We start from the raw sequence: 27,291 nt of genomic DNA, 5'->3' as shown, positions 1-27,291 counted from the left end.
CTCCACCACCGTCCCATTGAACATTCCTGGGGGTGGGGCTTCTGGCAAAAGAGAGCACCAGAAAGTGCCAGGATCGTGAAAGGTCCTCGAAAGGTGCTCATCTATTTTTGGCTTCTTATGGCATTTGTTCATTTTGTTGACTGTCACTTTCCCAAAAGAAATCTGAGTGTAGGATCGGCTCCTAACTTATACTCTGATTTGGATATACCTGAACACGATATAAATCAAAATTCGATTAGTCGATTTAACACCTCCATCTTGGAAAAAGACTCAAAATATTCATCAAAACACATGTTTGGCCTTCACACAAAGATAGTTTATGTTGCCATTTTGTACGGTTATCATCAATAACTTTTTTTATCATTTCCCTGTGCATTAAACCTCTGTTATAACAACGCATTGATGTGCAAGCAAAAAACTTAGAAGATTACTTTGAATCCATCATTTGCGTCTACCCCGTTAGAATAATTAAAGGATAATCAACGTTTTTGCGTTCAAATTTCAGCTTGGTGACACGCAGAGACAAGAAAATAAAATCTGATGATGAATCTAAATTGGTCGAGTTAGTCACTGAAAACCATGTCTTGATAATTCCCTCTCTGGGCAAAACATTTCATGCCTTTTTCTAATGGTTAAAACACCAAGGAATCCATGGTTAGGGCCCGCGAGAATCTTATGGAAGGTCAATTCCCAACGCTGAATGGCCGTGTTTCCAGACCTGCATTCAATCTTGACACTAATCCTTCAACACAAAAGCGACATCTCGTTCGTTGGATCGTTGAGGGTATTGTAGAGCACTGTTAAACGTGGCAGCCACCACAGAGTGATAATGACTCTTGCTTATCTAAACATTCAATCAATATTTGGAATTCCTCATCCGATAAATTGTCGAGGAATAGAGGGATTGCTCCCATTTTTTTCTCCTTCCCGACTTTGCCCTCTTGAAATAAGACCTTAAAAGCGGTAGCAAAAACCAATGAAACAGTTTTAAAACCCGACTAGACTTCAAAGCATTCTTAAGACAACCAGAAAGGTCAAAAGTGTCTTCAAATTTTGGGAGGCAAAACACAAAAAAACTGGTCTGAAGCGGCCAAGAGAGGCGGTGCTTGAAGCTAGATGCGTGTAAAGGCAATACAAGAGCAAGAACCGCCGTGCCGGGTTGACCAAATATCAACCCCAAGCAATTTTCAATCGTCTACCCCATGATTATGAGTAAGAGAGAGAGAGATAGAGAGAAAGAGGGCAAGCCAAGCAGGCATCCACCAAAGGAGGAGAGCGCATGATGTAGCCTCAGTTGGTTAAGTTGGCTTCGAAAAGAACGGATGTGTTATTGAAACTCTCTATGTACTGCGGAGCTCTGGCGGGTCTCGTGGCTTGGAGAACCCACCGACCTACCCGTACGTGGCTGGCTTACCACCTTGATTGGTCTTATTCAGCTTCAGTGGATGGAATGGACAGAAATTTAGAAGAGATTCATCAACCTCCCTTCTGCTTTGATTCTATAAGCTCTTCTTGCAACTATCAAAGAGAGGCAACCGTGCAGGGGGTTCAAAAAGTATTGTAACTCTGTAATAGAAAACTTATAATGCATTCATGTTTATAGTGCATTCAGAGGATATTTTATCAAGTTTTAAAGGAAATACCCAAACACATCACATTCTTCTACCTCCAAAAATCATTTTATTGTTTTATGTCATTCTAGCTCAGATTAGAAATTTGTATGCCTTGAAAACAAAACAAAATCTTTGAAAAAAATATTTAAAGGAAATTAGGAGTACACTTAATTCCTCCTTAAATAGATATTAAGATAAGATCTCTCAAGTCCCTGCTGAGGTAAATGCGGGTTAATGTTTTTGTTTTTATATTTCCTAGTTCCAAAAATCACCGCCACATCTGAACTCAAATACCCAGACAAGTACGTCATACTGATTATCAACACCACAAAAGTAGATGTTTTCCATTTAAACAAAATTTCACATGAACACAACAAAATGTAAATTTGTGAAAATTCTTTTTGAAGCGAGTTTCATTGACAATCTCCTGAAAATCAAAGAGGCCACAAAGATGCAGCGTGTACTAAATTTCAACAAAGTCTTCACAAACGCCTAAATCTTTAAAATTGCCTGTTGAATGAATAACGTGACAAAATGAGTGCACTTTCGATATTCTCAAAACATATTCTCAAACATCTCTGTATATCATAGTAGTGCTATGAAAGATATCATCGAGCTTTTGAGATTGTCCAGGGAATAAAGATACGCAATCTTGTACTTTTGGGATATTGAAAATCCGTAATAATTTTCTGGCCACTTGAGTTAACTCATAGCGTGGACATTTGGAAGTTAATAGAGATACAACAGGACCAATTAACCCCATATAACTCAGGAACTAATTGCTAGATTTGATCATAATAAATGTGTAAGTAGGAACTAAGTGCACTCTTTCTTAATTTCCTTCACATAAGTTTTTGAAAGTTTTATTTTCATTATGTTTTTAAGGCATGAAAGTTTTTAATTTGAGCTGGAAACACAGAGCAATACAATTAAAAGCCGAAAAATGACAAGTGTGCCATCTTAATCAAATTTGAACTGAATCTTACAACACACATTTTGAGATGGAACTGAAAATGTTTCCTGCATGTACGTGTAGTGTAGTGCCGTAAAAAATAGCATTAATATGAATGTTATATTCCAAATTCTATACAGATGCCAAAAGGAAACACACGAGAAAGCTGGAAATGAATGAGCAACTGAAAATAATTTCACCATCAAGAGTGCATGAGAGATCCATAACGACCATAAGTAATCAGGAGCATACAAAGATAAAAGCAGTGCAAATTATTTGCTCTCTACCTTCCGAACCTTTGAACATGGCATCAAATCTTACTTGCAAATAAAGCTTGAAATAGCAATTATGGGGTTTTGAACAAGCGATCATATTTCTTGTCGGTTAATATTAATTTGATAGCTACACAACAAATATTTGTTAATGATGCTCTCCCCATCAGTAGTTGGTGTCAGGTGTTTCCCGAATACAATGCTCCGAATTTGAACGTGAATTAAACACAAGTGCACACTTTTGCCTCACGAAGCCTTCGGTTTGAGGCGTGGGATCATTAATGCTTTTTACAATCACAATAAGCAGCAAAAATGTCCGGAAAAGAGCTACTGTAATTAAAATGGTCATATTTGCCTGTTATGAAGAACATCAATGGTCAAATGCAAAATGATAAATTTGTTATATAATACTATCTGCATCCGAATTTTTAGCCTATTGTTTGCTCAAACTAAAAAAGATTTCATTCCACATGCGTCCTGGGACAACACTCTAGTTCAATTTACTCTGGTTTACAGAAGATTAAGCAAGCATAGCGCATCAGTTCGTGTAACTCGTGGCAAATACTATTTTATTTTTTGTCAAAGCCAATCAGTTTAGGATTTCCGAATCTGCCCTTGTTGGAAACCCTGTTCCAGGTTCGAACTAGGGTCGTAGAAGAAGCTTGAGTAGATCGAGTCAGTTGCTTTGGTGCCAAACCGTTTTGTCGAAGACCTGCTGCTTCCAATTTGACTCTCCCGCCCCTCCTCCTTCTCCTCCTACTTCTCCTCCTCCGGCTCTTCACCGTCGTCGTCGGTTTCCGCTGTGGTCGAATTGGCGGCATGGTCGAGACGATCAACATCAACCATCATCATCAGTAGGCTTAGTCGAACCCATGACTGCCACATGTGCCAACCAACACGACTTCTTGTGGTTTTGTAATGGAAAAAGATCCCCCTTCCTTTGAACATGGTGAGCCCAAGGCTTAGGTATGAGGGAATGCTTCAGCACTGCCTGCCCCCGCTTGCTGCTAGCTGATACTAAAACATTTTCGAGCCCAAAGGAGCACTTTTAGGCTAGCCTAAGTAACCAGCTCTAACCATACAACCAACCAACCAAGCGACCGACCAACCACCTTTGTTACATGGCGCTACTCGTTCTTACACTTCCACACATTCACATTCACGTACTCGTTGCACATAAGAGCCAGGGCCGAAAAAGCCAGCCCTTGATCATGGAATCTGGTTGCCCATTCTGATTCTTCCCTCTTGGACCCAGTAGTCAATCATATCAAGAATTTTAGGAGCCACTCAAGATCCCATTTGTGACTCAGTTTTCGGGGAAATTCTTGTCATCATGTTCACGCCCAAATCCTCAGCAGTGGTTCTCGACATCCTCGGCCTTATCTCGGTAAGTGATGATCTTGCATGCATCTATCCATGCATATGTACATACGAGTACATACAGGGCTAGATAGACGGATAGCTTGGTAGGTTGGTTGACTAGTTGGAAGGTAAAGGTTCTACTTGCTCACTTTGAAGATCTTCCCTGGGATGGTGGTTTCAGTGGCTGGTTGACTCGTTTGTAACATTGTCCACTCGAGAGAGGCGTGGACATGAACTGGATTTGTGACCCTCATTTGTCTCCCGAAAAGCCGAAGGAGGACACTTTGGTGTCACTTTGCGGGTAATAATTACGCTCCTGTGAATGTCAAGCTAGTCCAGGCAATGACAAGCACCAAATGGCCGAGATATCCAGAATCTATTCCAACAGAGTCCCCCCAAAAAGCCATAGTTGGTTCAGCTCGACTTTGGTCCGACATTAGTCCATCCAGAGAATGTCGGATGGTCTCCCGCAAAGTCGCCAAGATGGCGGCCTTTTGTTTGGACGGCTCTGGTCTATTTTCAGGTCTTGGGTGTAAAATTGCCTTTCGAACCCATTTCCGTTTACCTCACATTTGTGTCCTGGGGATTGGAGTTCTCTTTAGAGATTAGAGGAAACGTCCCAACAGGACTTCCAATAGAGTTTATGACTTTGGGAATACAAGGTGTGTTTGCAAAGTGGATTGTTTCTCTACTAGTCACTATATTCTATCCAATCTATCCATTTTCGAGTTCGTCTACACTAACGAAAAAGGAGCATTTAGCTAGGAAAGTGTCAAAAATAGGCAAAGCATTGATTCGCCTGAGGTTTATTTGTCCAAGTTCTCACAAGAGTTCCTGTCTCAAGAAGCACTTCACACTTGAAATGAACCGAGCAAACAATCAGACCAAAATGGGCCCTAAGCCAATTTCAAATGATCACGGCACTTTTCTCGTCACTCAGTTCCAGAGGTTTAATCCAGACTAGTGTGAAATAGAAGACGTTTCAGCGCCAATGATGTCCATGTGAGCATTAACAAAAACTTCGTACAGACAGTGGGAAATTTTACTTATCAGTGAAACCACCTCCATTTATCATCTTTTCCAATGCAACTCTGCGGTACTTAACGCTTCATCAGCCAAGATATTGAATGAATGGGTTCCTCATTTCATTCAAACAACAGACCCTTCTCGCAAGCTCCAAAAACAGTTTAGAACCTCAAGAACGACCAAAATCGATGGGATCTCTGCTCATCCATGGACCTCCCAAAGCCATTCTTTGCCAAGTATAAAGCCCTTCTGAATGGTGTCGAATTCAGAGAACAAAGCCAGATTTGTTTGATCAGTTTGTTAGCACAGAGATTCCAAAAAATCTTAGGTTTCATCTCTCAATTGTCGCTCCTACCGTCAAATGGGATGAGCGATAATGCTTTGCCAGGAGGCGACAACACTTACAGTGTGACATGAAAGTCTTGGTCTCGTGGATTTTAACGTCACCATTCTTAATTCGTATCAATCTAATTCATTCCATAACTAATGTGGCCTCTATTAACTCCAGGACTCTCCTGACTCTCTTTGGCAGCTTTGATCATTAGTTTACATTTATTTGTACAATAAGGATGCAAGAAACATTGGTTGGGCCCAACACTTTCCTCTCATACTGTGGTCAAGGTTTTTATTATTATGAAAACGGACAAACCTCCAACGCTTATATTGCAATTCATCATTTCATAGCACCCACTGTACATCAATCAATGGAGCTAAAGCTCATTGAAAGAGTGCCAAAGCTGATCGAGCTTGAGCAGTACATCGAGATCTGCGGCTGTTCAGGCCATGGTTTGCCTGTCATTCCGAACAAGTTGACGGTATGTCGCAAAATCAATAGACCATGGCGACTCCGACCAATGTTGTGCCAACGAGAGAATTTTGGGTGCCAGTCGGGTTTCTCCTCTCGCTCTTGACTTTTGTACTTGGAAGTCCGTCAAAGAGCACTTCTAATGAGATTATCGTGAAGTCTAACTCCGAAAGACCGCTGTCGATCACAACAATTTTGACGGAATTTGCCAAATATTAGGGTCAGGAGCCCCGTGATATAGTGTTGTCAATCCATGGATCGAGTCGCTCTTTCTTGTGTTGATTTCATTTATCTCCGTGGTTGTCAATCAAAGAGTCTTCAATTCAAGTGATCCGAGAACCGACCACCACCACCACCACCACCTCCGGCGTGTCAGATCTCTTGGAGTGCAGGAATGTTCATAATCCAAATTGGTTTACTCGTACTCCCAAACCCGACAAGCTAATCTGTTTGAAGGAATCATAGGGCATAAAATGCGGCTCAGTGGGAAATCTTCAGCCTCTAGCCAAGAGTCGCCATCGAACGACGGCTGGGTCCGGATTCCCTGCCACCCAAACACAACGACACCGTTCAATGATAGTTTGGATGCGCAATCCCAAGATCATCGCCAGCATCAGGTATCCTCATAAAAAGACGTTTTCCAAAATCCTTGTGTGAAAAATGTCTTTTCCACTCGGACTTGACACTTCACATGGAGGGGTCACGGCGGAGCAGACAGACAGAGCTTTGAATGCGAGTGTGATACATGCCATGATACCCTATCCTACGATTCCTAGCGGTGCTTGGCCCATTACCACCAATAGGGTGGGTAGTTAAAGGTTGCGACAGCACCCTCCTCGAGATGATCTTGGTGTCTAATGTATCCACGACCAAATGAAGGAGGGAGCATCACGCATTACTTGTCATGGCATGAACCCAGATGGCTATCAGATGAGGAACTCTCGATCTTGCTCAGAGACAAATGCGATCTTGGGCTTACTCATGAGCCTATGACTTTTTGACCTTATTCAATGGTTGGACATGTAATTGCTTGGAGGTGCAAGATCTTCAGATTGTACGTATGTACAATTCTAAAAACCGCGATCAAAATTGCTTGACTTTTCTCATTATGAACCTGCATGAACAGCATCGGAAGATCATGTTCAATCGCGAACAACATGTACTCGTAGTCTTAAGCCTTGGTTAACTAGTTCAGTCCGATAAACCAATTTGCTCCTCCTCAACAAGATAACTCTTCTTTATTCGGACTTTCTGCAAAATCTGGTTGCCACCTTCGCTCGAGCGTTGTGTTCTGTGGAAGTCTTGTTGTTGTTGTTGTTGTTGTTGATGATAATGCTGATGATGGCGAGTTCGTTATTAGGGAATCACCTTTTGGTTGTGCTTTGGAGCGGTACCAACTGCCAACCTCTCCAGCACCACCACTATCTCTTCGAAAGCGACACGGAACGAGTGCGAAGGGAACCAGCCAACGATCAACTCACAAAAAACGGGCGGGGACTTAACCAGGGGTCTCTGCCAACGAGGGCTCGTCGAAATACAGAGTCCACCTTGGGCACGACTACCATGACCACTAGGTGGAAAAGACGGCCCCAAAGAATCGGGTAATCTTGAAATGGCGACGAATTTTGGGGAACCCATTTCAATGATGATCAGTCCGAGGTACGATCTCGTTTGTTGTAGTTGTCCATCACCGTGCAAAGGGTGACTTTAGTGCGTGACATAGCCTAGTAGCAATCAAGCGAGTTGGTGGCGGCAAATCGGCTTGCCACCATTGTCGTAAGCACCTGTCATTTCTCATTCACCCAGATCAGATACAACTTTTGATAAAGAGGCCCACACACCATCATTGTCCAAGCCACAAAAGGTAAAGTCCCCCAAAGTATTTCACATATCTGTCTTGCCGGAGGTCTGTCCCCCACATCCAAAGGGTCCCGCTGGACGCGTGTTTAGTGTTCAAAGCTCCGGGGGGCATCACTATATGCATGTGTGTTGGTCAGTTTGGATATTTACGGCCTTTTTCCACCGCAAACTTGGTTGACATCTCGGAATTTCACTGACTCTTTTTAACTCGTATGATCTCTGACCACGACGTTGACCAGAGAATAGGTCATTTAAAAGGCAAGAATTTCCTTTAAACTTGGCGATCTCAAACCAAGATAATTCCGTTCCATAAGAATGCATACCCAAAAAAAAGTCGCGCATTAGCGTAAGGTGAATGAGTTTGAGCCAGACTGATGAGAACGTGTCTCTTTCCATTTCAGTTGATTCCAACCATTCACCATGTTAGACACTTTGACCATGGCTCCTCAACCACCGGCATCTAACTTCGATTCCTCCCTGGAGAAGTTCTTATATTTCCCCAGTGACCAACAAACCGACCTGCCCGTTTTGGGGAGCTCAGCCTTGGATCAATTGCTTCAACCTTTCTCCAAATTAGTTAGTGAACCCGTGTTGGATCCCGTTATGGAGAGAATGTCGCCGGACTCGTCCATGGATTGGATGGGTCAACGAATGGCTCACCAAGGATACACTACCATGAACTCCTCGGATGATACCGCCTCAACCTCCTCTGGGTCTGTGAGCTCCTACAAGGCCCTGGGAATGAAGGTCCAACCCGATTCCACCACCAGTGATGTCAATTACGACTCGGATGCGTTTAACTCTGATGACTCCAATCAATCCTTTGTGGAGCTTCAGCTCAACCCTAACCTCTTAGCCAACCTAACCATGCAACAGCAGCAACTTATCCGCGATGCTGAGCGAGAATCCTCATCTTCAGGATCATCCATTGGATCCCCTCCACCGCAGGAACCCTCTCTGTACTACAACGATGCTGACATCAAACGATCCTTGTCGGGAAAGCGAAAGAAGGTCAAGCGAGTGGGGGCTCAGTTGTTGAAGTGTGACCAATGCTCATATACCACCCGCTACAAGGAACATCTGACCTCGCACATGAATACTCACAACAATGACCGGAATTTCATGTGTTCCGACTGCGGTCAGACCTTCAAATGGAGCCATAGCTTAAAGCGGCATCAGCGCACTCATCAAGCGGATTTCAAATTCTCGTGTCAATTTTGCCACAAGTCATTCTCGCGCAAAGACCATCTGACGATTCACGAAAATCTCCACCGGAATTCGAATGAATCCTTCCCTTGCCAAGAGTGCGGTGCATCTTTTAAGAACAAGAAAACCTTGGCCGGTCACTTGAAGACTCATCTCGACGAGAAACAGTTCAAATGTACGGAGTGCGAATCGGAATTTACCCGTCGAGCCAGCTTGAACCGACACATCCGGGCCACTCACGCGGGTCAAGTGATCCCTTGTACGCTCTGTCCGGCTCAATTCAGTTACCGATCTACATTGGAGGACCACAAGAAGGCAGCTCATAACGAAGGACGTCGAGACTACGGTTGTCCACTTTGTGGTGTTCAGTTCGCGGTGAAGGCGTATCTGGGTAAACATATGGTAAGTGGATTATTGCAACGATACCTGTAGAAAGAGCCGCTCTCTTACTCTCTTGGGGATGTTTTTGTCACTCGGACAACATCTCGCCAAGCTCTTAATTCTCGCGCTCATTTTCATCATCATTGTCATCTGGTGATTTAATTTTCCAACCCACTTGTTCCCATCAATTCCAACAATGTAGACAATCTCATCTCCCTAAATTTGGGTGTAGCCTGCCCTCCCCTTCTTACTCTGGCTCATGCGATACCAAAAGATGGAGAGGGAATCACTTGATTGCCTCTTCGGAATGTTGGCCATGACGAAGATCATCAGCATCACCAGGCGATGCAAACTCTCAATCTTGAGCAAGTCATCCGAATTTCGGGATATTAAGACTGGAATCAATTTGCACTTTCAGCGTGCTCCTTTTTTTCTCATTGCATGAACACTGACGATCAATTTTCTACGTCATTAGAATAATCGTCAAATCAAGAGAAAGGCTAGTGTATGTAGATGTAGGATGACTTTGCAATTTTCCATCCATTTTTGTCACTTGTCTGGATCCATCGGTCGTAGGGGAAGTTTAGGTTGGTTGAAAAAAGCCCAATGAGTTAAGAAAATACACTTTGAAACACTAAAAATGAGCACCCCTTCCCTGTAACGGTAGTTCGAAAAAGTCTAATTATGTGTACTCACAGACGTTTTGGTAAAGATCACAATCTTTCCATTTGGCAGCTGCTCATCTCCCTCAAAACGCATCTAGTGAAGTAAATCACAGAGGTTTGAAAAGGAATCAAACATTGGGAACACCTTTATATTGAAGGTATCACTGGTAGATACGCCTAATAGGGCATGATCTGCTGAATTGACGAAATTGGCTGATTAGATGATAATAGGATAAGAGAATGCCAAGTAATCAGTCTAATTAAGCGTCCACCGCTTTGGCTAGCAAGTTCAAAGTAACACCTGGCTCAAATAGGTTTGAGAGCATTTCCCTGGGTGTTCCATGAACAATGTTAGTAGTCAGAGGGGATGTGTGTGTAACGAATCACACATATTTGTCATATCGTTCGGAACGATCAGGTGAGGCAAATGGGACGGACGCCAAATTTCGACAGCTGTCTTTAAAAGGAGGAGGAGGAGGAGGAGGAGGAGGAGAAGAAGGAAGGAAGGAGGTTTGGCCACTTTCGAAGCTTAATGAGATTTAATGGGGTGTTCTTAATCTAATGAGCATCATCCTTCTTTGCCGCCACTCTTAAAAAAAGCCTTTATCTCTCCACCAGCGAGGAAAGAATGCTAGTAAAAACTGTTCAGAATATCCGTCATGGACTTGATCTTTCCATTCCGTTAAAGGGTATCTGTTTTAGTCGTTTCCTTTCCAAGATACATCGTGGTTGTCGAGCTCAAAATGATCTCGTTTTCCCGTATTCTGGATGTTGGACAGAGTATATTTCACAATCCGTGTTAAGACGGAAGGGTGGAGTCGAAATCGCTCCCCAATGACGGCACGAGAGTCCCAAATGAAATCCTAGCACCTCATCGGACCAACTTGATGGGACAATGGTGGGTTGTCCAGCTTTACGAGTAAACACTACTTTACAATGAGGATGACTGGCATTTGAGCTTGTTCAAAGAAAGGAGTGGTTCGAGATCAGATTTACTAATTGCATGAGGACCAAGGAAGTGATTCAGTGGGGGTCAATGGCTCCTACCTACAGTATTTCAGTATTTCGCGTCCTTCTTTGACCGCCTGGTGTTCGGAGACCTTCCAGTTAGGAAACGAACAGATCAAAGCGATAATTGTGGCTAATTCTCTCTATCTCTTACAGATCACGTGTAGGAATCGCGCTAATGGCAAGAGCTTTGATTGTCACTATTGTGGCAAAGGTTTTCCCACCAAGCGTCACCTCAACGACCACTCGAAACGCAAGCATCGAACACCAATCACCAAGCAGACCTTCGAGCCCAGCAGCAACTCGTCTCCCAACTACCCCGAGGAGACGACCCATGCTCCCCAATATCAGCACCGACCCCCGCCATCCTACGAATCGCATTGTCAGCAAAATCGACTTCCCAGCATGGGACAAAGTTTTTCCCTCCAATGTGGAGCCAATCAGATCTCGTCCAGTTCTGTTGGGCAGTTTCCTTGCGAACTTTGCCACGCCACATTTGACTCTGAGCACAGCCTTGAAGACCATCTCATGAGTCATTTCCCATCCTCTACCCACCGAAGGGTCGATGAAATGCCGCTCTCGCAGATCAATGATAACACCACCGAGGACAATGTGGGATCACTCATGAGATTGGTGTACAATTGCACCGATTCGCAATCAAGTCTGCCGGATTATCAAGATATGGCATCTCATGCCACAATGCCGCATCAATCCCACATTTCGAATCACACATTATACCAAACCGACAAAGTACAAGCAGAGGCTCTCATGGACTATCCCATTCTTGACACACTTCAACTGGATTGTTTGTAAATCTGCTTGATCCAAAATGTCTTCGCCAACTGTGATTTGCACCTCATGTTTTGAGTTGAGGGTGTATCTTTACTAATTCAAGAAAATATACTACCCCAAAGGGGAATGCCTTTCTTTATAAGTCTAGTCGGTCTCATTGCGTTGCTCAGACTCAGCTGAGTTTTGTCACACAATGGCTTCAGAGAGAGCCGATCAGTTGGCAAAGAACAGTTGTTACTTGGAAAACAAACTGACAAATCCACTATTTGGACCTCAGAGGGCGACATAGCCTGGTTTCAAAACCAATGTGTCACCGTCAAGTTCCACGCATATTTCGGTTTATGACTTGTGCCAAGTTGACACTCACAAAACCAGGACGGGGCTCAATTTCTGGTGGGGATTCACGACATGTCAGTGCATCGCAATCTGAGGTTTGCCAGTGTAGAGGGTCTCCCAAAGTGCAGAGGAATCCTCTTCTGAGGTGTAATTTTGGGTCATTCCATCACCCTTGAGAAGTATATTGTAGCCTTGTAAAAAAGCAGACAATAGTAAAGAGGGCGTGGGAATAGGAACTGCCAAGAAATATGTCAAACCACCAAGATGAAGGGCGACAAGACTTCCCCAAATTCCTGAATTTCAATGGAGAATCAACCCGTGACACTCCAAGAGATCTCGACGCCAGTCAAAGCTGATCTCACCACTTCACCACACCGTCTATGGAGGTGTGTGTACTCATTTTCGAAGGCACATGGCCGGACAAATCAGTCCAAATGCTCGAGAATCTCAATTCGATTCGGTTCACCTTTTGCATTTTTAGTTGTTGACCTTGGCAATCTTGTTCTTAACGCCAGCCACGAATGCCAAAGAAGATCTCTTTTATGGCTTAATTGTTTCGTTATCAGTTCGTTTATTTACAAATCCCCATGTTCTAAACATGTGCGAAGAGATCCAAGAACCTGGTGGACAAAGAGGAAAGAGAAAGATCTCGCAAAAGTGCAATTTCTCAAGCCAAAATAAGCTACTCGAAGCACACGGGATATCTCCAACACACAGATTGGTGTGTGTCTGTTCATCTGATCAAACTAACACCCTTTATGTGTCTACTTTGTCCGCAGGGAAGTGTATACCATCACCAAGTAATAACACCCTAGCCAAAGACATTTGAGCATCGATCATTGCATCAACCCAGATGGGCCAATAAAACGCGGTCTCCGTGTGAATTGTGGCCGTCCATGCATCCACAGATTCAGAGATGAAGAGCACGGTAAAGAGTAAACTTCAGACCAATGTGAATGTCAATGGTGCGTAGGGCAGAGATGGAGCTTCTCGCTACCAGGGGAGATTTAAGCCGATCGTTTTTAAATGCGACTTCAACATGTTGTGAATGAGCGAAGGACTTGAAAACGACCGTTCTTTCTCATTCTTTGAGGTCTCCAAGATGGCTTATCTCGTTGTCAATGCCTCTCAACAATCGCTCACCCAACTTTCCCAGATTGTAAAACCAATTCAGAAAGGTCCTTGGATGTTGAGCACCTTCTGACGGAGGCATGTGTAGATAGAAAGACCATCATCAGGGTTAGACACATGGTATTTAGTGGTCAAAATGAGCACAAAATGAAAATGTGCTGTTAAGTACACATGAAGTCAGCGCGGCAAAAAATAAATGAATTAATATTTATCCCCTTAGGTCAATTTAAGTATTTCATAAAATAGTGGGGTTTTCTTAGAAATGCATTGAATATAATTCAAAGCAAAGTAACAATTCGAAAAATAAATTGAAACCTCAAGTCTGATTTTTTTATGACTTTATGAAGTATTTCTATCTAAATCTAGGTCATTGGACTCAATTGCCTTTCGTATCAGAGGAATAAACCTGGATATAAGAAGATCGCCCCTAATCCATGGGATCACCATTCAGTGGCTAAACGAAGAAGACGTTCGAGTGGGAAAATATGAACCAGTTCCATAACTCACTAATGGCCAAGGGTCTTTCATGGGTTGTATTTCCTGAGATTAGACGGTCAACTTGGGGATCTTTCCAAGGCCAGGATTTCCAATTTTACACTCCAAAAGGAATTAGTGACAAATGCAATAAAACTCCAAGAATCAAAGAGAAAATCTTGGCAAACAAAAGAGGCGGAGAAATGCCAAGACTCCATACTCCACCATCCTCGTTTTCAAAAGTCAGTGATACGCACAAGTTTCCTTGTGTCCAAATGTGAACGGTTTGTAAATGCTCAATTGCTAATTGTTCCCTTGAAGTGCCCTGAAAACTGAAAACGAACTCGATTATTTATGCCGCACTCGACCAAGTCCGCCGATTCCCATCTCAAAACGTGGGAATGTCCCTCCGTTTTAGTCACGAATATTATTGCTTACTCACTCAAAGGGCGGACTCCCCCGTAAAACCATAAAGGTGCAGACGAATATTACCAATAATAAACTCATTTGAGCAGAGCACAAGAGTTAGTGGAGATGTATGTCGAAGATGCTGAAGATTCTGTTACGGTAAGTTTATGACGCTTGTGTTTGAGAATGAAGTTGTTAGTGAGAATATTAAGAAAGAGGACTTAAGGAATGGACTAATAACCTCAGGTATCATCCAAAAAAAAAACGATACCTGTTCGCATTGATAAATTCTATTTCAAGAAATCATTACTGCTTTGGGGTACTTTCTTGATCATATTTCAACCAAGTGTTGAAGTATTTGGTTATGGATTTTGGATCTGAATTATTTTCCTCCGTGAACCCTCATATTCGCTCAATCTTCACTGTCAATGCCCATTTATAAAGTGTTTGAACTAACAAAGGCTCAGGGTATATGGTTTGGCAACCATGAATAAACAGGGCTTTCATTGTTTCACAGAAACCGATATGAACGATTGTTTATGCACTTTAGCTGCGAGCGGTTTTCTCCCCCACGGGGGTCCACACAACACTTATTTAAAGTTTGCTCAAATGCCAAGACTTATACGTAGTTTGTTTGTTTCCTTGTTCGGAGTCAGAAGACAACTCTCTCTCTCGCTCGGCCTGCCATCTGATGATGGGTGTCCCAATTAAGGGTTATTCCCGCTCCGTTGTCGCAACCAAACGTGCAACATTAATTATTAACTCACCCTCGGGAATGATCGCAGGTTCGCCCATTTAAGTTGTTAAGGCAGCAACTTATGCTGTAATTTAAATACCGCAAAGAAGCTTGGACTCGACTAGCCTGGGTTCGAACCAGGATTCGCTAATGGTAAAGCGGTTGCTCTACCAATACGGTTCCGCAGCTAGCCTCTTAGACTATATAGTTGCATTTTTCTTTGTTAGAACAACAAAAACAGCAAATTCTGTACAAAAAGTCATTAAAATTGGGTCACATTACTCTTTCAAATTAAATCTACCAGAAAATGATAAATTTCCCAACCCAATTAATAAATCTTATGAGTATTCTTAGTTACGTTTTCAATAGAAATTACATCAAATTCCATCGAACAGATGCTTTAAAAGTGGTATTTTGTATTAAGTTTGACCACAAAACGCTCTGGTTATAACTTTAAACAATTGTCAAGACATATCCTATTTTTCCCATTTCCAAAATATAAATCAATTTGTTTCACCCTTCCGAGGTATGCAGGAAAATATGATGCATACTTTCAACTAAAACTCACTTAGAATAAGATTTCACAATTGTCCTGCCCTTATTATCAATTGCAATTGAAATTAATCTTGATCTTCAAGTCTGACATATCTATACCAAAACTGAATAAAAAAAAACCTAGGCTCTAGTACGTACCGGGCGCGGAGAAAAATCTGAACACTCAGTAGAATTTTGATGTCCCGCTTTCTAGGACAGCTAGAGACCCACGGTTTCGCTTGTTGGAAAGAGGATAAACTCGCTCAACGATAACATTTGGTGATCTTTCTGATAAAATCGAAAATGGAGCCTGAATTGGCAAAGAAGCCTCAAATCTCTAATTTGCTCCACGCTGAAGTCTCAATTTCAACTATATCCAAGGTCATCAACGTCTTCAGATGTAATGTCTATGCCGTGATGAAGACATTGAATGATAAGAGAGATCTAATAAGGGCCAACAAGAAGCAGTCACTGAAGTTTGTTGGACACCTAAAGGCAAATATTGTTAAGGACTGCACAGTTGGCATGAGGTGCCTCACCAATGAGCAGAAGGCGAGAGTCAGGAAGACAATGCTGGAGGACTTGGTCCTGAAAAGCTACGTCAGGACTTTCAGGCACTTTGCAGACCACAGCCATGAAGGAGAAGAGGCTAATCAGGTGCAAAAAAGTCCTCAATGTCTTGAAAAGCTATGGTTTTATTGTGAAAATCTTCTCGTGACCCAGAAGCTCTCTTCAGGCGTGGAGCAAATCGGAAATTTGATGCTTCTCAATTCAGACTCATTGTTCAATTTTATCAAAGAAATCGCCAAATGTTATCGTTGAGCGTGTTTATCTTCTTTCCAACAAAAGAAACTGTTGGTCTGTAGCTATCTTTGAAAGCGGGCAATTAAGATTCTCCTGTGTTAAGATTTTGCTCACGCACTCTGTAGAAAATGTGAGTAAAGTGAGAAATTTGAAAATCAAATTGTACATGCATTGTTATAATTTTCTAAATGCACAACAAGCTAGTTATGTCCTTTAAGCGATTCAATAAACTAATATCAGCTACTTTCAAACATTTTTTTAAAGTTGCTCCTTATATTTCCTCAACAAGGAAAAACATACTAGAAGTCTTGGTATTTGAACAAACGTAAGAAAGTACAATTACTTTCCCCCACTTTTTTCTCTCTATTTTGCTTTTCAGAACAACGAATTTACACGCAAATGCCGAAAGCGTATCAAATATTGAGAAGCTGTAGAAGCACTTTTTATGCAACATTTACTGTCCTGATGAATATAAAAAAGAATCTAGTACATGGAAGTCATGGTCTTGTCCTTGTTGCTTTAATTTGGATCAAGCTGATCGCACAAATGCCGAAGAAACGAATCAAAAGAGGAATCAAAACGAACCTGAAGGGGAAACATCTTTTTACACCATTATGTATCCGTGTTAAGCTATATCTAGAAGAACAAGTATGTTGGTAAAGCACATAAACAAGAGGATCTTTTTAAACAATCCGGCACAATTGCTAGTGTGAATACATCCGATATCAAACCCGAGGGATGGATGATTCACATATGTTTAGATCAGTGTGATGTTTAGCCAACGACATTCTAGGGGAAATGATTTGGAAACGAATAAACGTTGTATGAGAGGAATGTTCGTTTCAATGTGGACCATTGGTGTTCAACCATTGATTAGTTTTGCGCTCAACTTCCTTTACACTCAACCATAATGCGAGGAGGTATCCGATCACTTGACAGAGAGCACCATACTGAAGGTACCGGTTTTCATTGATATCCACGAATTCGCTGTCAAAACAACATTGTTCATCAAAGCCCCGTCAAAGAGCTTGGCCAAACCTCGAGGTCTACACTTCACCAACGACTTTCAGGGATATGTGTTGGCTGGATGTTGTATATTGTAGCATTGGTTTAAAGTTTAATCACTTGGGTCGAAAGCGCACCCATTCTCGAGTTGGAAAAATATACCTTCGAGCTGGTTAGCTAACTTACCTCCCTCTGTGATGCAAAAGGGTGCTAGCCCAAGTACATAAAATAGAGGAGAAAAAGTTGGGGTGAGAGCTATTAGCTGGAATTATAAGCTCTGTCAGCCATCTCATTAGCATAAGAGGTTTGGGAAGTTCGAACCCAATCGGCGAGGCCACGATCGGTAGGAGGTCGTCGTCTCTTTGATGTGTCCAAGTTGAAATGACAAACCGAAGAGAAACACGGGGGGAGTCGAAGATGGAAACGTATTCAAAGAAATATTGCTCACACGATGGAACGATACATATCGTTGCTAGTAATGCACACGGTCGATGACTGGCACTTCGTTTGCTGGATATGCAATATGACTGTTCAATTCTCAATACATACAATAGTGTTATGCTATTGTCATGGTGTTGTGGATGTCGTCCACCCTGTGCCCTCTTGACGCGAGGTCGAAAACAATAATATTCAATTAATAGACCGCCGAAACCATTAATTTCTCCTAATCACCGCCAACCTATTTTCTCGCCGTCAAAATTGATGGAAAAGATCATACCCAACCATCAAATTTGGTCCCCGAGCTCTCACAAACCCTGATTCTCGAATTCACTCAAGCGCCAAGCTGAGAAGTGACGACAAAGAGAGGTGCTCGACGACCAATGGTCATGCTCACCTGGACAGGTCAGGTCACGGATGAACCCATCTCATTGGTCGAGTGAACCACCTCATCAAGTCAGCCCAACCTGGCCAGCAACCCCCGAACCATTGGAGCAAAGATGCGCATCTCCGCCTCACCTCACCACAAACCTGAAAAGCGCAAGACGGCCGAGGGCTGAGGGCTGCCCAGTCTGGCGAAGGGAGACCAAGTCCGGCCCAACCACTTGGCGAGCGAGACGAACAACACTGAACTTTGAAGTCGGGAGAGCACAAAAACAAGGGAATTCCAAGTTAATCCCCAACCAATTTGTGTGCCCCGGAGTGCATGCGCCTTTGAGCGAGCTCTTGGGCGGACAGTGAGGGTAATGTCTGTAATTTCATATCACCCTACTTGACTGGGGCAAAGCATGGAGCGAGAGCGAGAGAGAGAGCGAGAGAGAGAGACCGATGGATGGATGATCGTGGCCGAAGCACCTGACAAATTGGCCAAGTTCGGACAGCTCGCAAAGCAGGCAGATCATCATTGAGACCACCAACGATGAAGAAATCTCGACAAGGAGTGCTGCTCGAGACCACAAGAATGCCCCAAAAGCCATGAACAAGCCCGTCATTATTATTGCCATCATCGCTGTAATAGTCACCTTAAGAGCGAAGGCGCTAGCTCAAACACCAAAGTACCCGCACCTTCGTCCGTCAACTTCGTCAAGCTAGGTATCATTTCAACCGCGAGATCGATTCAGTCAAAGTGACTAGAGGTTGATTGAAAAACAAACAAGGGGCAAATTGATTTTTTTTCTCCTCTTCGAACCCGCCAGAGCCAATCAAAAGCCCATGATGATTGAGGGGGCTTCGCCGAGACTTCAAGTAGGGTTTTGGCACGACGACCGTCTGAGTCATTTCTTTGAAGTCCTAATCATCATATGGCTGACAATCACGACTTTGAAAGATAATTTTTGGACAGACAAGCCTTGACAGGCGCCCCAGGTTCGAAGAATTCACTAGGCTCTGGATATCATTCTCGCTCTCTAACATGCATGGATTTGAGCCCGCAAGTAAGTCGGCCAATTGGCATGAAATAGGTTCCGAAGATGAAAAAGAATCCAAGTAATCGTTGGACACGCAAACCACTGCCCACAAAATCATGGTTTACCTACACATCCAACCTGGAGTTCAGGTAAGACTGAATGAGTTTCAGAGGTATTTATTGAAGACATTTCTGGAGGAATTTGCTCAGAGCCCTGGCTTTTTTTTCCACATTCAGTTAGACGTGAAGAGTGGTCAGTTAATGCGCGAAATGCGTGGTCAACCAATCGGTGACCCGACAAGCAGACCAAGATCTTTCTCCCCCTCAACATGGTTTGAATTGGCTCAGAATTTCTGTGGGTTAAAGCTCGTCTTGTTGAAGTGTAATAAATCGGTCACAGCAGCATAGTAAGTACAAACGGGAAGAGAACCCCTCCGACATCCCCCTTATTCCATTGGAATCTGGCGATATTTTGACAGACCCTTAAATGCTTTTCCAAACGGACCAAGTAAAAGTGGATCATTAATTCGCTCTGAAGTGATGGATCGGATTCAATGGCGGAGGACTAAAGTACCAAAGCCAGGAGGTCCTTGATTCCGTGATTCAATCGGAAAATGCTAGTTATGACTAATTGAGGAGTTTTGAAATGGAACAGTCCCAGAAGACTATTTAGGAGTAATGCTCACAGCCAGACTGTTGACGTACGATATCACGTGAATCAGTTGAAAAATGACTCGGGGATTGTCAATGAGTTGGGGATCTTTGAGTTTTGCCTAAATATCCCTCCGATTAGGGTCGCAACCTGTACTCATTGAACCGGACTAAATTGATTAGCCTAATGTCATTCCCCACATACCGCCGAAAAAGCGCCACGAAATGACCAAGATCAACTTCCAAAGTATCCTCGTGTTTTGGAATAACAAGGATTCAGGTCGGATTGAGGTCAGATTCGACGATCTCACATAATTTAGAGGAAGAATCTTAGGATGATGATGATGGAACGAACTCTCGTCAAAATTCTCAAAATGCCTTGCATTTTCTGACCCACTTTGAAGATTCAGTAGGCTTCAAGCAAAAAAATTTAGTTTCACATCGTGAAGGTAATGCTACAACAATCATTTTGAGAATAAAGGGATTGTTGCCAAAGACAGACTAATTTCCATCTAATCTAGCCTTACAAGCATTAAAAATAGGAGCAGATATCAAGAATATTAGATGACAAAAAGCACAATAAAATAGGCGTAAATAAGATATAAATGCAAAACGAAATTAAAGCATAGCTTGAAGCGATAACGTATTAACTACAAATCAACTCCGAAAAAACATATTTCGTATTTGTAGCCAATGGAGTGGTATGTTGATATAAATTGGACTTCAGTGTTCTGCTTGCTCATTTATGTATAAGAGTGGGGCAAGAAATGGGTCTCTTATCATCAAGCCATTGATGTGAAAGTACCAAACTACCTCTATAACCCTTAATTTTTCCTGATGTAATACCTGATCCACCAACGACATACATATCAACGACTTGACTAGGTCTGATTAAATACAGTGTGGTTTCTAACAGATCAACATCTCTTTATTCTGTACTGATATTTCAAGGCAACAACGTGAAAAAGAAATCTAGTCTCCTTGCTTGTAATCCTCTTTGTACTCAAAACTTTCAGCCAGAAGGAGACTGAGAGGAATGAGGAAGAGAATCACTTGGCAAAACCTTTCCAATCTTGCACTGGGAGAGAATGATGGAATAAAGAGGTAATCACATACCTTGGCTGACAATCACTTTTCATCGTGGACACAAATTTTAGGATTTTGTTCCACTCATTTGAAAATTTCCCCATTCCCGTCTTTAACATGTTCGCTTTGGGTTTAAGGGTGGCCAAGTTGAAAAAAAAAACCACCCCAATGACACTATCAATGAGATCAAAGTTGAAAAAAAAAACGATGCCCTGTTTACATACTCTTATATTTGTTGGGGGAATAGTTTCTATATCGTTGTATCATTCTGTGAAACGAGTCCATTGTTTGTTAAATATTCTTCCTCGCATAGAACTTGAAACACCTTTGGGCTAATTCACGGGTGGTGTTGTCGAACGAGGTTTGTTGCGACATCAATTTAGCGCTATCCTTGTTCGAAAGTTACTATAAAATCGAATCCTTTTTCACTATTCCAGAGGATGTCCTCTCTTTACTCCCCTTAAGCACGAAAGCAGGTTGTGTGATCGCGAAAAGGGCAAGTTTCGTAAATGAACCCCGCCGACCCAATCCTCAACTCAGCTTCGCAACCTCTTTACTAGAGTGACTCGATCCATCTTATTCTCCATAGGATAATTAATCTGATCACCTCTAACCATCGTTTTTCAAACATGACAATGAAACTAGGATAAGCTTTACTATGAGCAATCAAGCATCTATCCAACTGTTAGTTTTGCCCTGAGTCTGGTTGTCATCTTGAATCATTCCAATAGAATCTCAAATTGGTCACCCTTTAAGTCAGCCGTTTCCGGCCCTTCAACTCCAGGCCAATCTGTGCCAACTCCTGGATTCTGTACCACCATGACCCATCAGAATGGCTGAACTGGCAGGGAAAAACCCAAGGCTGATTGGGATAGAACAGCCCTCTGATGACCCTCTCACCCATGGTCATCAGAAACGCCATATCTGGGCTTTTCGGCCAGTTTTACGCCCCTGCGTCTAGAAATAGATTTGATAATGGGTGGTGTGTAAGTGTTAACAAGAAGTAGCAATCAATTTGAAATGCAGCAATTACCCACCTCAAATCATGCCTTAGTTTAGAACTCAATCAATGCCATATATAGATCAGATCACATGTAGTTAGAATAAGACTAAAAATTAAAACAATAGCTTGAGATCGATAAAGTTGGCATGATTGGTGACAGAAAAGGTCATATGTAGTTCAGAAACAGTAAAACAGGGGTTGAGACACCCTGCAGGTATATTTTCATCCAATCCTGATTTATCCTGTCTTGGCATCGATTTTTTTTTCTGGCTCTTTTTCTTCCAACCTAATGGAAACGCTATTGACCAGGTTCTCTGTAGCTTGTTTGACGGCCAAGCGGTTTGTGCTCTGACTCCGTCCACGTGTTAATTTCCCTAGGTTGAACTCGACGGGTCGAATCAGCGTACATTAGTCGACTAGTGGTGGGCGTGTTCATCATGACGGCTCCCTTCGCGTTCCCGGACATCACGGAAAACCCAGATGGCTGGGGTCCATGCTCCATCCCGGCTCAATACAAGGATATGCCCTATCAACCTTTCTCCAAATCCGATCGACTGGGCAAGGTGCGTGTCGCAATCATCAAGTGTAGGCACCCGCCACGCCCCAATTTTTTTGCGGCATCCTACCCTGGAGACGGACGGGGGCGAGTATTTAGCTAGGCGTGGGATTTGAGCTGGCCGAGCGGTTTTGGCAGACCCATCCTGCATGAGCTGGAGTGATCCATGCCATGAGGTTCCATTCAATTTGCCCTATTGCTTCGTTGGGCCAGGGATGACCCAGTCCATTGAGCGTATTGTGTAGCACTTGGTCACCATCGTGTGGGTCATTTCAGATTTCCGATTGGACGGGCAACACCTACCAGAATATGCGCCAAATGAATAAATACAACTCTCAGTTCTCTGGCTCGGCCACCCAATACGCCTACTATCATGAAGAAGACGAGACCTCGTTCCAATTGGTGGATACCTCGCGGGCTTTACGGCCCATGTACGGGCGCGGGCGCTTCTTCCGTGGACGCGGCAATTTCCGCGGCCAACAGAGGTGGAATGCCAATAACAATCATAAGAACGCCGCCAATCTGCAAGTGCTGAGCAAGGCCCAGAAGAACAAAGAACGGTAACCAACTCAATCCATATGCATCCAGACCAAAGGCCACGGCTGGTCTGTTCCATGTGGCCATTCGCCCGCTTGGGACAATAAAACCGCGGCCAGATTGAAATATCGGTGACACCGAAGGCTGCCAAAGTTCACTTGTTGTCAGCCCGACATGACACCGAAATAGCATTTCACTGTTGACTATAAACAGTTATATGAGGCCCGTTCGTTCACCGCACGATCTGACCCAATCACTCTTTGTCGTTTGCAGGGAGCGTCAACGCCAAGTTCGCAAATGGCAACAACAACGTGGCCGTCAAAACTACAACCGACCCGTGCAAATCAAGCAACGCGAATCTTCGGTCACCGTCCGCTCAGACTGGATTGTCATTGAGGAGATGGAGAAGACCCAGCTCATGAAACTATCCTTACCCACCGTGAGCGACGCTGAAAGCCTGTAAGTATGATCACTTCGCTTGAATTGAAAGGGGGTTCATGTGGGTGCGACATGATGTTTTTCTCGTTCGTATGAGTCCACTCGACTCCGGTTGAGCGGCCAATGCTTAAGGCTATAGACGCCTGATCACAAATGACACCTTCCAAATATGTCCCAACTAATTCTGGCATTGTGTTAACGTTAGCTGGTGTCTCTGTTTCACTCCAGAATGAACTGCGGTGCTTTGGAGTACTACGACAAGATCTACGATCGCGTCAATGTTAAGAACGCTCAACCATTGAAGCGTATTGACCGTATCTTCCACACGGTCACCACGACCGACGATCCCGTGATCCGTCGCTTGGTCACCAGTCAGGCCGATGCCAACGTTTTCGCCACCGACACCATCTTGGCCACATTGATGTGTGCCACTCGTTCCCAATATTCCTGGGACATCGTGGTGAAAAAGATTGGAGGCAAGATCTTTCTGGACAAGCGCGACAACACGGAATTCGATCTGCTCACCGTGAGCGAAACTGCAGCCGAGCCTCCACAGGATGATAGCAATAGCTACAACGCCCCCCGTAAATTGGCCCTGGAAGCCACGTTCATCAACCATAACTTCTCTCAGCAAGTGCTGAAGAACTCCGAAGATCGACACAAGTTCCCCGAGGAGAATCCCTTCGAATGCGACGAGGAAGGCGAAGTGGCCTCCGTTGGATATCGCTACAAGAAGTGGGACCTAGGCAACGATATCAAACTGATCGCACGTTGTGAGCACGATGCCGTAAGTCAAGGACCCAATGGGGACGTGCTCTTCATGAACATCAAGGCCTTGAACGAGTGGGATTCGCGCTATTCCGGTGGAGTGGATTGGCGACAAAAGCTCGATACCCAACGAGGAGCCGTTCTGGCCAACGAGCTCAAAAATAACGCTGGCAAGCTGGCCAAGTGGACGGTTCAAGCCCTGCTGGCTGGTTCGGATTTGATTAAATTTGGGTGAGGTCACTAAGAGGAAAGAAGCGATTTCGTTCTTCGAGTACATGATGTTTCTCTCGTTCGTATGATGACACAGAGACAGTAATGCCTTCTGTGTCGTTTGATTATGATTTATTTTCGCTGATATTCGGCACTTCTCTCGAATGCTACATATTTGACGGGCTTGGGTGAGATGATGTAATATGGTATGATGGGATCTCCTTGCAGGTACATTACCCGATATAATGTCAAAGACACGTCTCGTCATGTCATTTTGGGGACGCAGCACTTCAAGCCTTCGGAGTTCGCCGCTCAAATCAATTTGTCCATGGACAATTGTTGGGGCGTGGTGCGATGTATCGTGGATTTGGTCATGAAACAAAAGGACGGCAAGTTCCTGATTGTGAAGGACCCTAACAAGCCTGTCATTCGATTGTACGACATCCCTGATAACACTTTCGAAAGTGAAGAAGACACTGATGAGGAAAACGACGGTAAGAAGATTTTGTTCAGCACTGAGTGACCTCCACATTAACCAGCTTGTCAATCCACCTGACTTTTTTTCCTCGCGTGTCTTGAAGACGCATTTTAAATCTCGTTTTTGATCACTTACGATTGCAAAAATATAAAAATTAGTGATGATCTTCGTCATGAGAGTTTTTTTGGGGAAGTTTTTGCTTGTATCATATGATTGAGCCGCTTAAACAGTCTGCGTTTTCCCCGTGTTTGTCTCATTTGTGCTTTTTTGCCCCTTTCTCGTGTTAGATGACGGTTTGGACACGCCTCTAAAAGTTTGAAGGGTCTGCTTACCACTCACATCTCCCAGGTAAACCACAAACTAATTGTATTTTAATTGGTACGCTTCGAAACCTCTCCAACTTAAGTAAACTCTCTATTCTGGTACTTTTCTAATGTACTCATTCCAACTTACATTTTGTTTCAGAAGACGAGTAATTGCAGGCGAGAAGGACGACTTTGTACTTGTATATTTTATGTAATGTTCTTTGTGTCCCAAGAATATATTGAAAATCCCAACCATCACGATTTTTTTGAGAATATTCTAATTTTCCTGGAATCGTACGATGACATGGCAAGAGAAACGCCCCTGGGATCAATAAACTTCACCCCCGCCATCACGAGGTTTTGAATCGGCTTGGAGTGACGATGTTCAATTATCTTGCCCGTGGTAGAAAGCTGCCATACCTATAAGAGCAACCAAGATCAATGGGCCGTATCGGTTTTAATGTGTCTGTGATAATTACTCGTATGAATCCGTCTTCGGCGCAAGACACGAAGACCCCCGATTGGCTGGCCAAGTCCATACCAGTGATCCACGCCCCATGAGCAGCTATGTCCACCAAGATCTTGCCAGAAGTGATACTAAAAAGCTTTATGGAGCCGTTCATGAAACCGCTCAGGATAACCCCTGGAAAGAAGATTCGTTTTTAATTTAGGTCTGTGGTTAAATAAAGTAACTCGGTGAATAGCTCGTTAGAGGGGATAAACGTCAAAAACGGAGTTCGGTATCGTCCTAATTCAATTTACAAAACAAGAGGACCTTCATTCCGAGTGTAATGTATGGTAGGTCATGGGTATGCTTGGGTTGAAAGCTGGTCCATATCTTTACAAAATCTTTTTTTCGTTGGGCAATGGGATAAACTTTCTCGATTCGGCTTTAACTTTAGCTCTAAGGCTACCTCTGAAGAACCTAATAGCACAGCTAATTGTTATATTCTAGTCACCGATATCAATTTACACTTAACACTACTCATGCTCCCACCATCATACTCATTACCATCATACCCCTTACCATCATACCCCTTACCAAAGATACCTCCACAACCGATCAATAAATATCGAGTCGACAGCCACCGTACCGTAATCATACATTGATATAGGTGTTCAATATGGGCTGCTAAAAAGATGGTCAAAACAACGGACTTCGGTTCACCTCTTTCGCAAATCCAAGCCATCAAATTTCTGCAATTTCTGCTCCACGTGAAAGCAACAATCTAACAATCAGTAAAAAACAATCACCCATGATTAGACTCCGACAAAGTATGCGATTTTCACGTTGAGCAGAAATTGCAGAAATTTCACGGTTTGGATGTGCGACAGAGCTGAACCAATGCATTTTACGAAAACAGGTTGGTTCAACCCTCTCGAATTTCTGCTTAACATACGAACAACATTTTTTATCGGAGTATACTCAAGAAAGCAAAGAATCTCCCAATTTCCTCCATGTGCTCCAGATCCCGCCAATGAACTCGAATCGTATAAAAACTGACCAATGTCATAATACGGGGCTCACCTTGTTCCACTTTATTCCACAAGCAAATGGCCGTCACAGGTCCGGTTTTCTCATCTGGATCAATAGATGTTCGATGGACTAATCCATCACCAGAAGAGCCCAAATTCCAAATGTTCAATCGACCCAATTCGTCACCGGACACGAGAACTTCACTCGGCGAGGATTTCTCTGCGTGATGTAACATCATCGAGGTTGAGGCCACATCAGACACGGGCTCGATATGACGCCGTTGGGAGTCCACAATGCGGCAAACGAGTTGAGTCGAGTCCGATGAGATTTCGAACAAAAGGATGGTCCCGGTGTGAATGCCGACGGCGATCAAATTGGCTCCAATCGCAGCGATGCCTGACGGACGGACGGACAAGTAGCTTTTGAATCCGGTTGAGATCAGGGTAGAACCGAGAGTTTACATACCTCTCACTTGGGGTCCGGAAATGGTTTTGGCATCGCACCCAATACCGTTTTCCACGAAATTGTGTTCGTACACCAAAGTCTTTCCATCCCAGTCATAGAACGAC

General features: G+C 43.4%; 3 protein-coding genes and 1 long non-coding RNA gene across 9 annotated transcripts in view; 2 read left to right on the top strand and 2 right to left on the bottom strand.

Annotated features, from left to right (window-relative positions):
- The window catches only part of LOC131884344 (uncharacterized), a 28,835-nt gene extending 7,379 nt beyond the window's left edge, over nt 1–21,456 (bottom strand). Inside the window, exon 1 of the long non-coding RNA XR_009373712.1 lies at nt 20,981–21,456. This is a non-coding gene — a long non-coding RNA (uncharacterized LOC131884344). The remainder of the gene's footprint in view (nt 1–20,980) is intronic.
- On the top strand, nt 4,079–12,363 carry LOC131884315 (zinc finger protein 1 homolog). 4 transcript variants are annotated; one of them, XM_059232080.1, is made up of 3 exons: nt 4,079–4,224; nt 8,292–9,498; nt 11,307–12,363. In XM_059232080.1, the coding sequence occupies exons 2-3, from the start codon at nt 8,311–8,313 to the stop codon at nt 11,961–11,963; spliced, it is 1,845 nt and encodes a 614-aa protein (XP_059088063.1). In that variant the 5' UTR covers nt 4,079–4,224; nt 8,292–8,310; the 3' UTR covers nt 11,964–12,363. The 4 variants fall into 4 exon arrangements, with proteins under 4 accessions (XP_059088063.1, XP_059088049.1, XP_059088056.1 ...); XM_059232066.1 differs by lacking the exon at nt 4,079–4,224 and adding an exon at nt 6,146–6,647; XM_059232073.1 differs by lacking the exon at nt 4,079–4,224 and adding an exon at nt 7,661–7,894.
- A 798-nt stretch (nt 21,457–22,254) lies between the features above and the next one.
- On the top strand, nt 22,255–25,500 carry LOC131890311 (eukaryotic translation initiation factor 3 subunit D-like). 3 transcript variants are annotated; one of them, XM_059239644.1, is made up of 7 exons: nt 22,255–22,516; nt 22,786–23,069; nt 23,320–23,505; nt 23,713–24,483; nt 24,691–24,956; nt 25,228–25,288; nt 25,409–25,500. In XM_059239644.1, the coding sequence occupies exons 1-6, from the start codon at nt 22,391–22,393 to the stop codon at nt 25,257–25,259; spliced, it is 1,665 nt and encodes a 554-aa protein (XP_059095627.1). In that variant the 5' UTR covers nt 22,255–22,390; the 3' UTR covers nt 25,260–25,288; nt 25,409–25,500. The 3 variants fall into 3 exon arrangements, with proteins under 3 accessions (XP_059095627.1, XP_059095636.1, XP_059095618.1); XM_059239635.1 differs by having other exon boundaries at nt 22,256–22,516; nt 25,406–25,500; XM_059239653.1 differs by lacking the exon at nt 25,228–25,288 and having other exon boundaries at nt 25,406–25,500.
- LOC131890332 (WD repeat-containing protein 54-like) lies at nt 25,501–27,291 on the bottom strand (the record flags this gene model as incomplete). Its single annotated transcript, XM_059239662.1, is given in 4 exon segments — nt 25,501–25,665; nt 25,725–25,888; nt 26,774–27,118; nt 27,188–27,291. Coding segments are annotated over 4 exon segments (778 nt in total), but the record flags the coding sequence as incomplete, so codon positions are not given.

Source organism: Tigriopus californicus, chromosome 1 (genome assembly GCF_007210705.1).
Source record: "Tigriopus californicus strain San Diego chromosome 1, Tcal_SD_v2.1, whole genome shotgun sequence".
NCBI classification, from domain to species: Eukaryota; Metazoa; Arthropoda; class Copepoda; order Harpacticoida; family Harpacticidae; genus Tigriopus; species Tigriopus californicus.
This window is presented reverse-complemented; position numbering and strand designations above follow the sequence as displayed.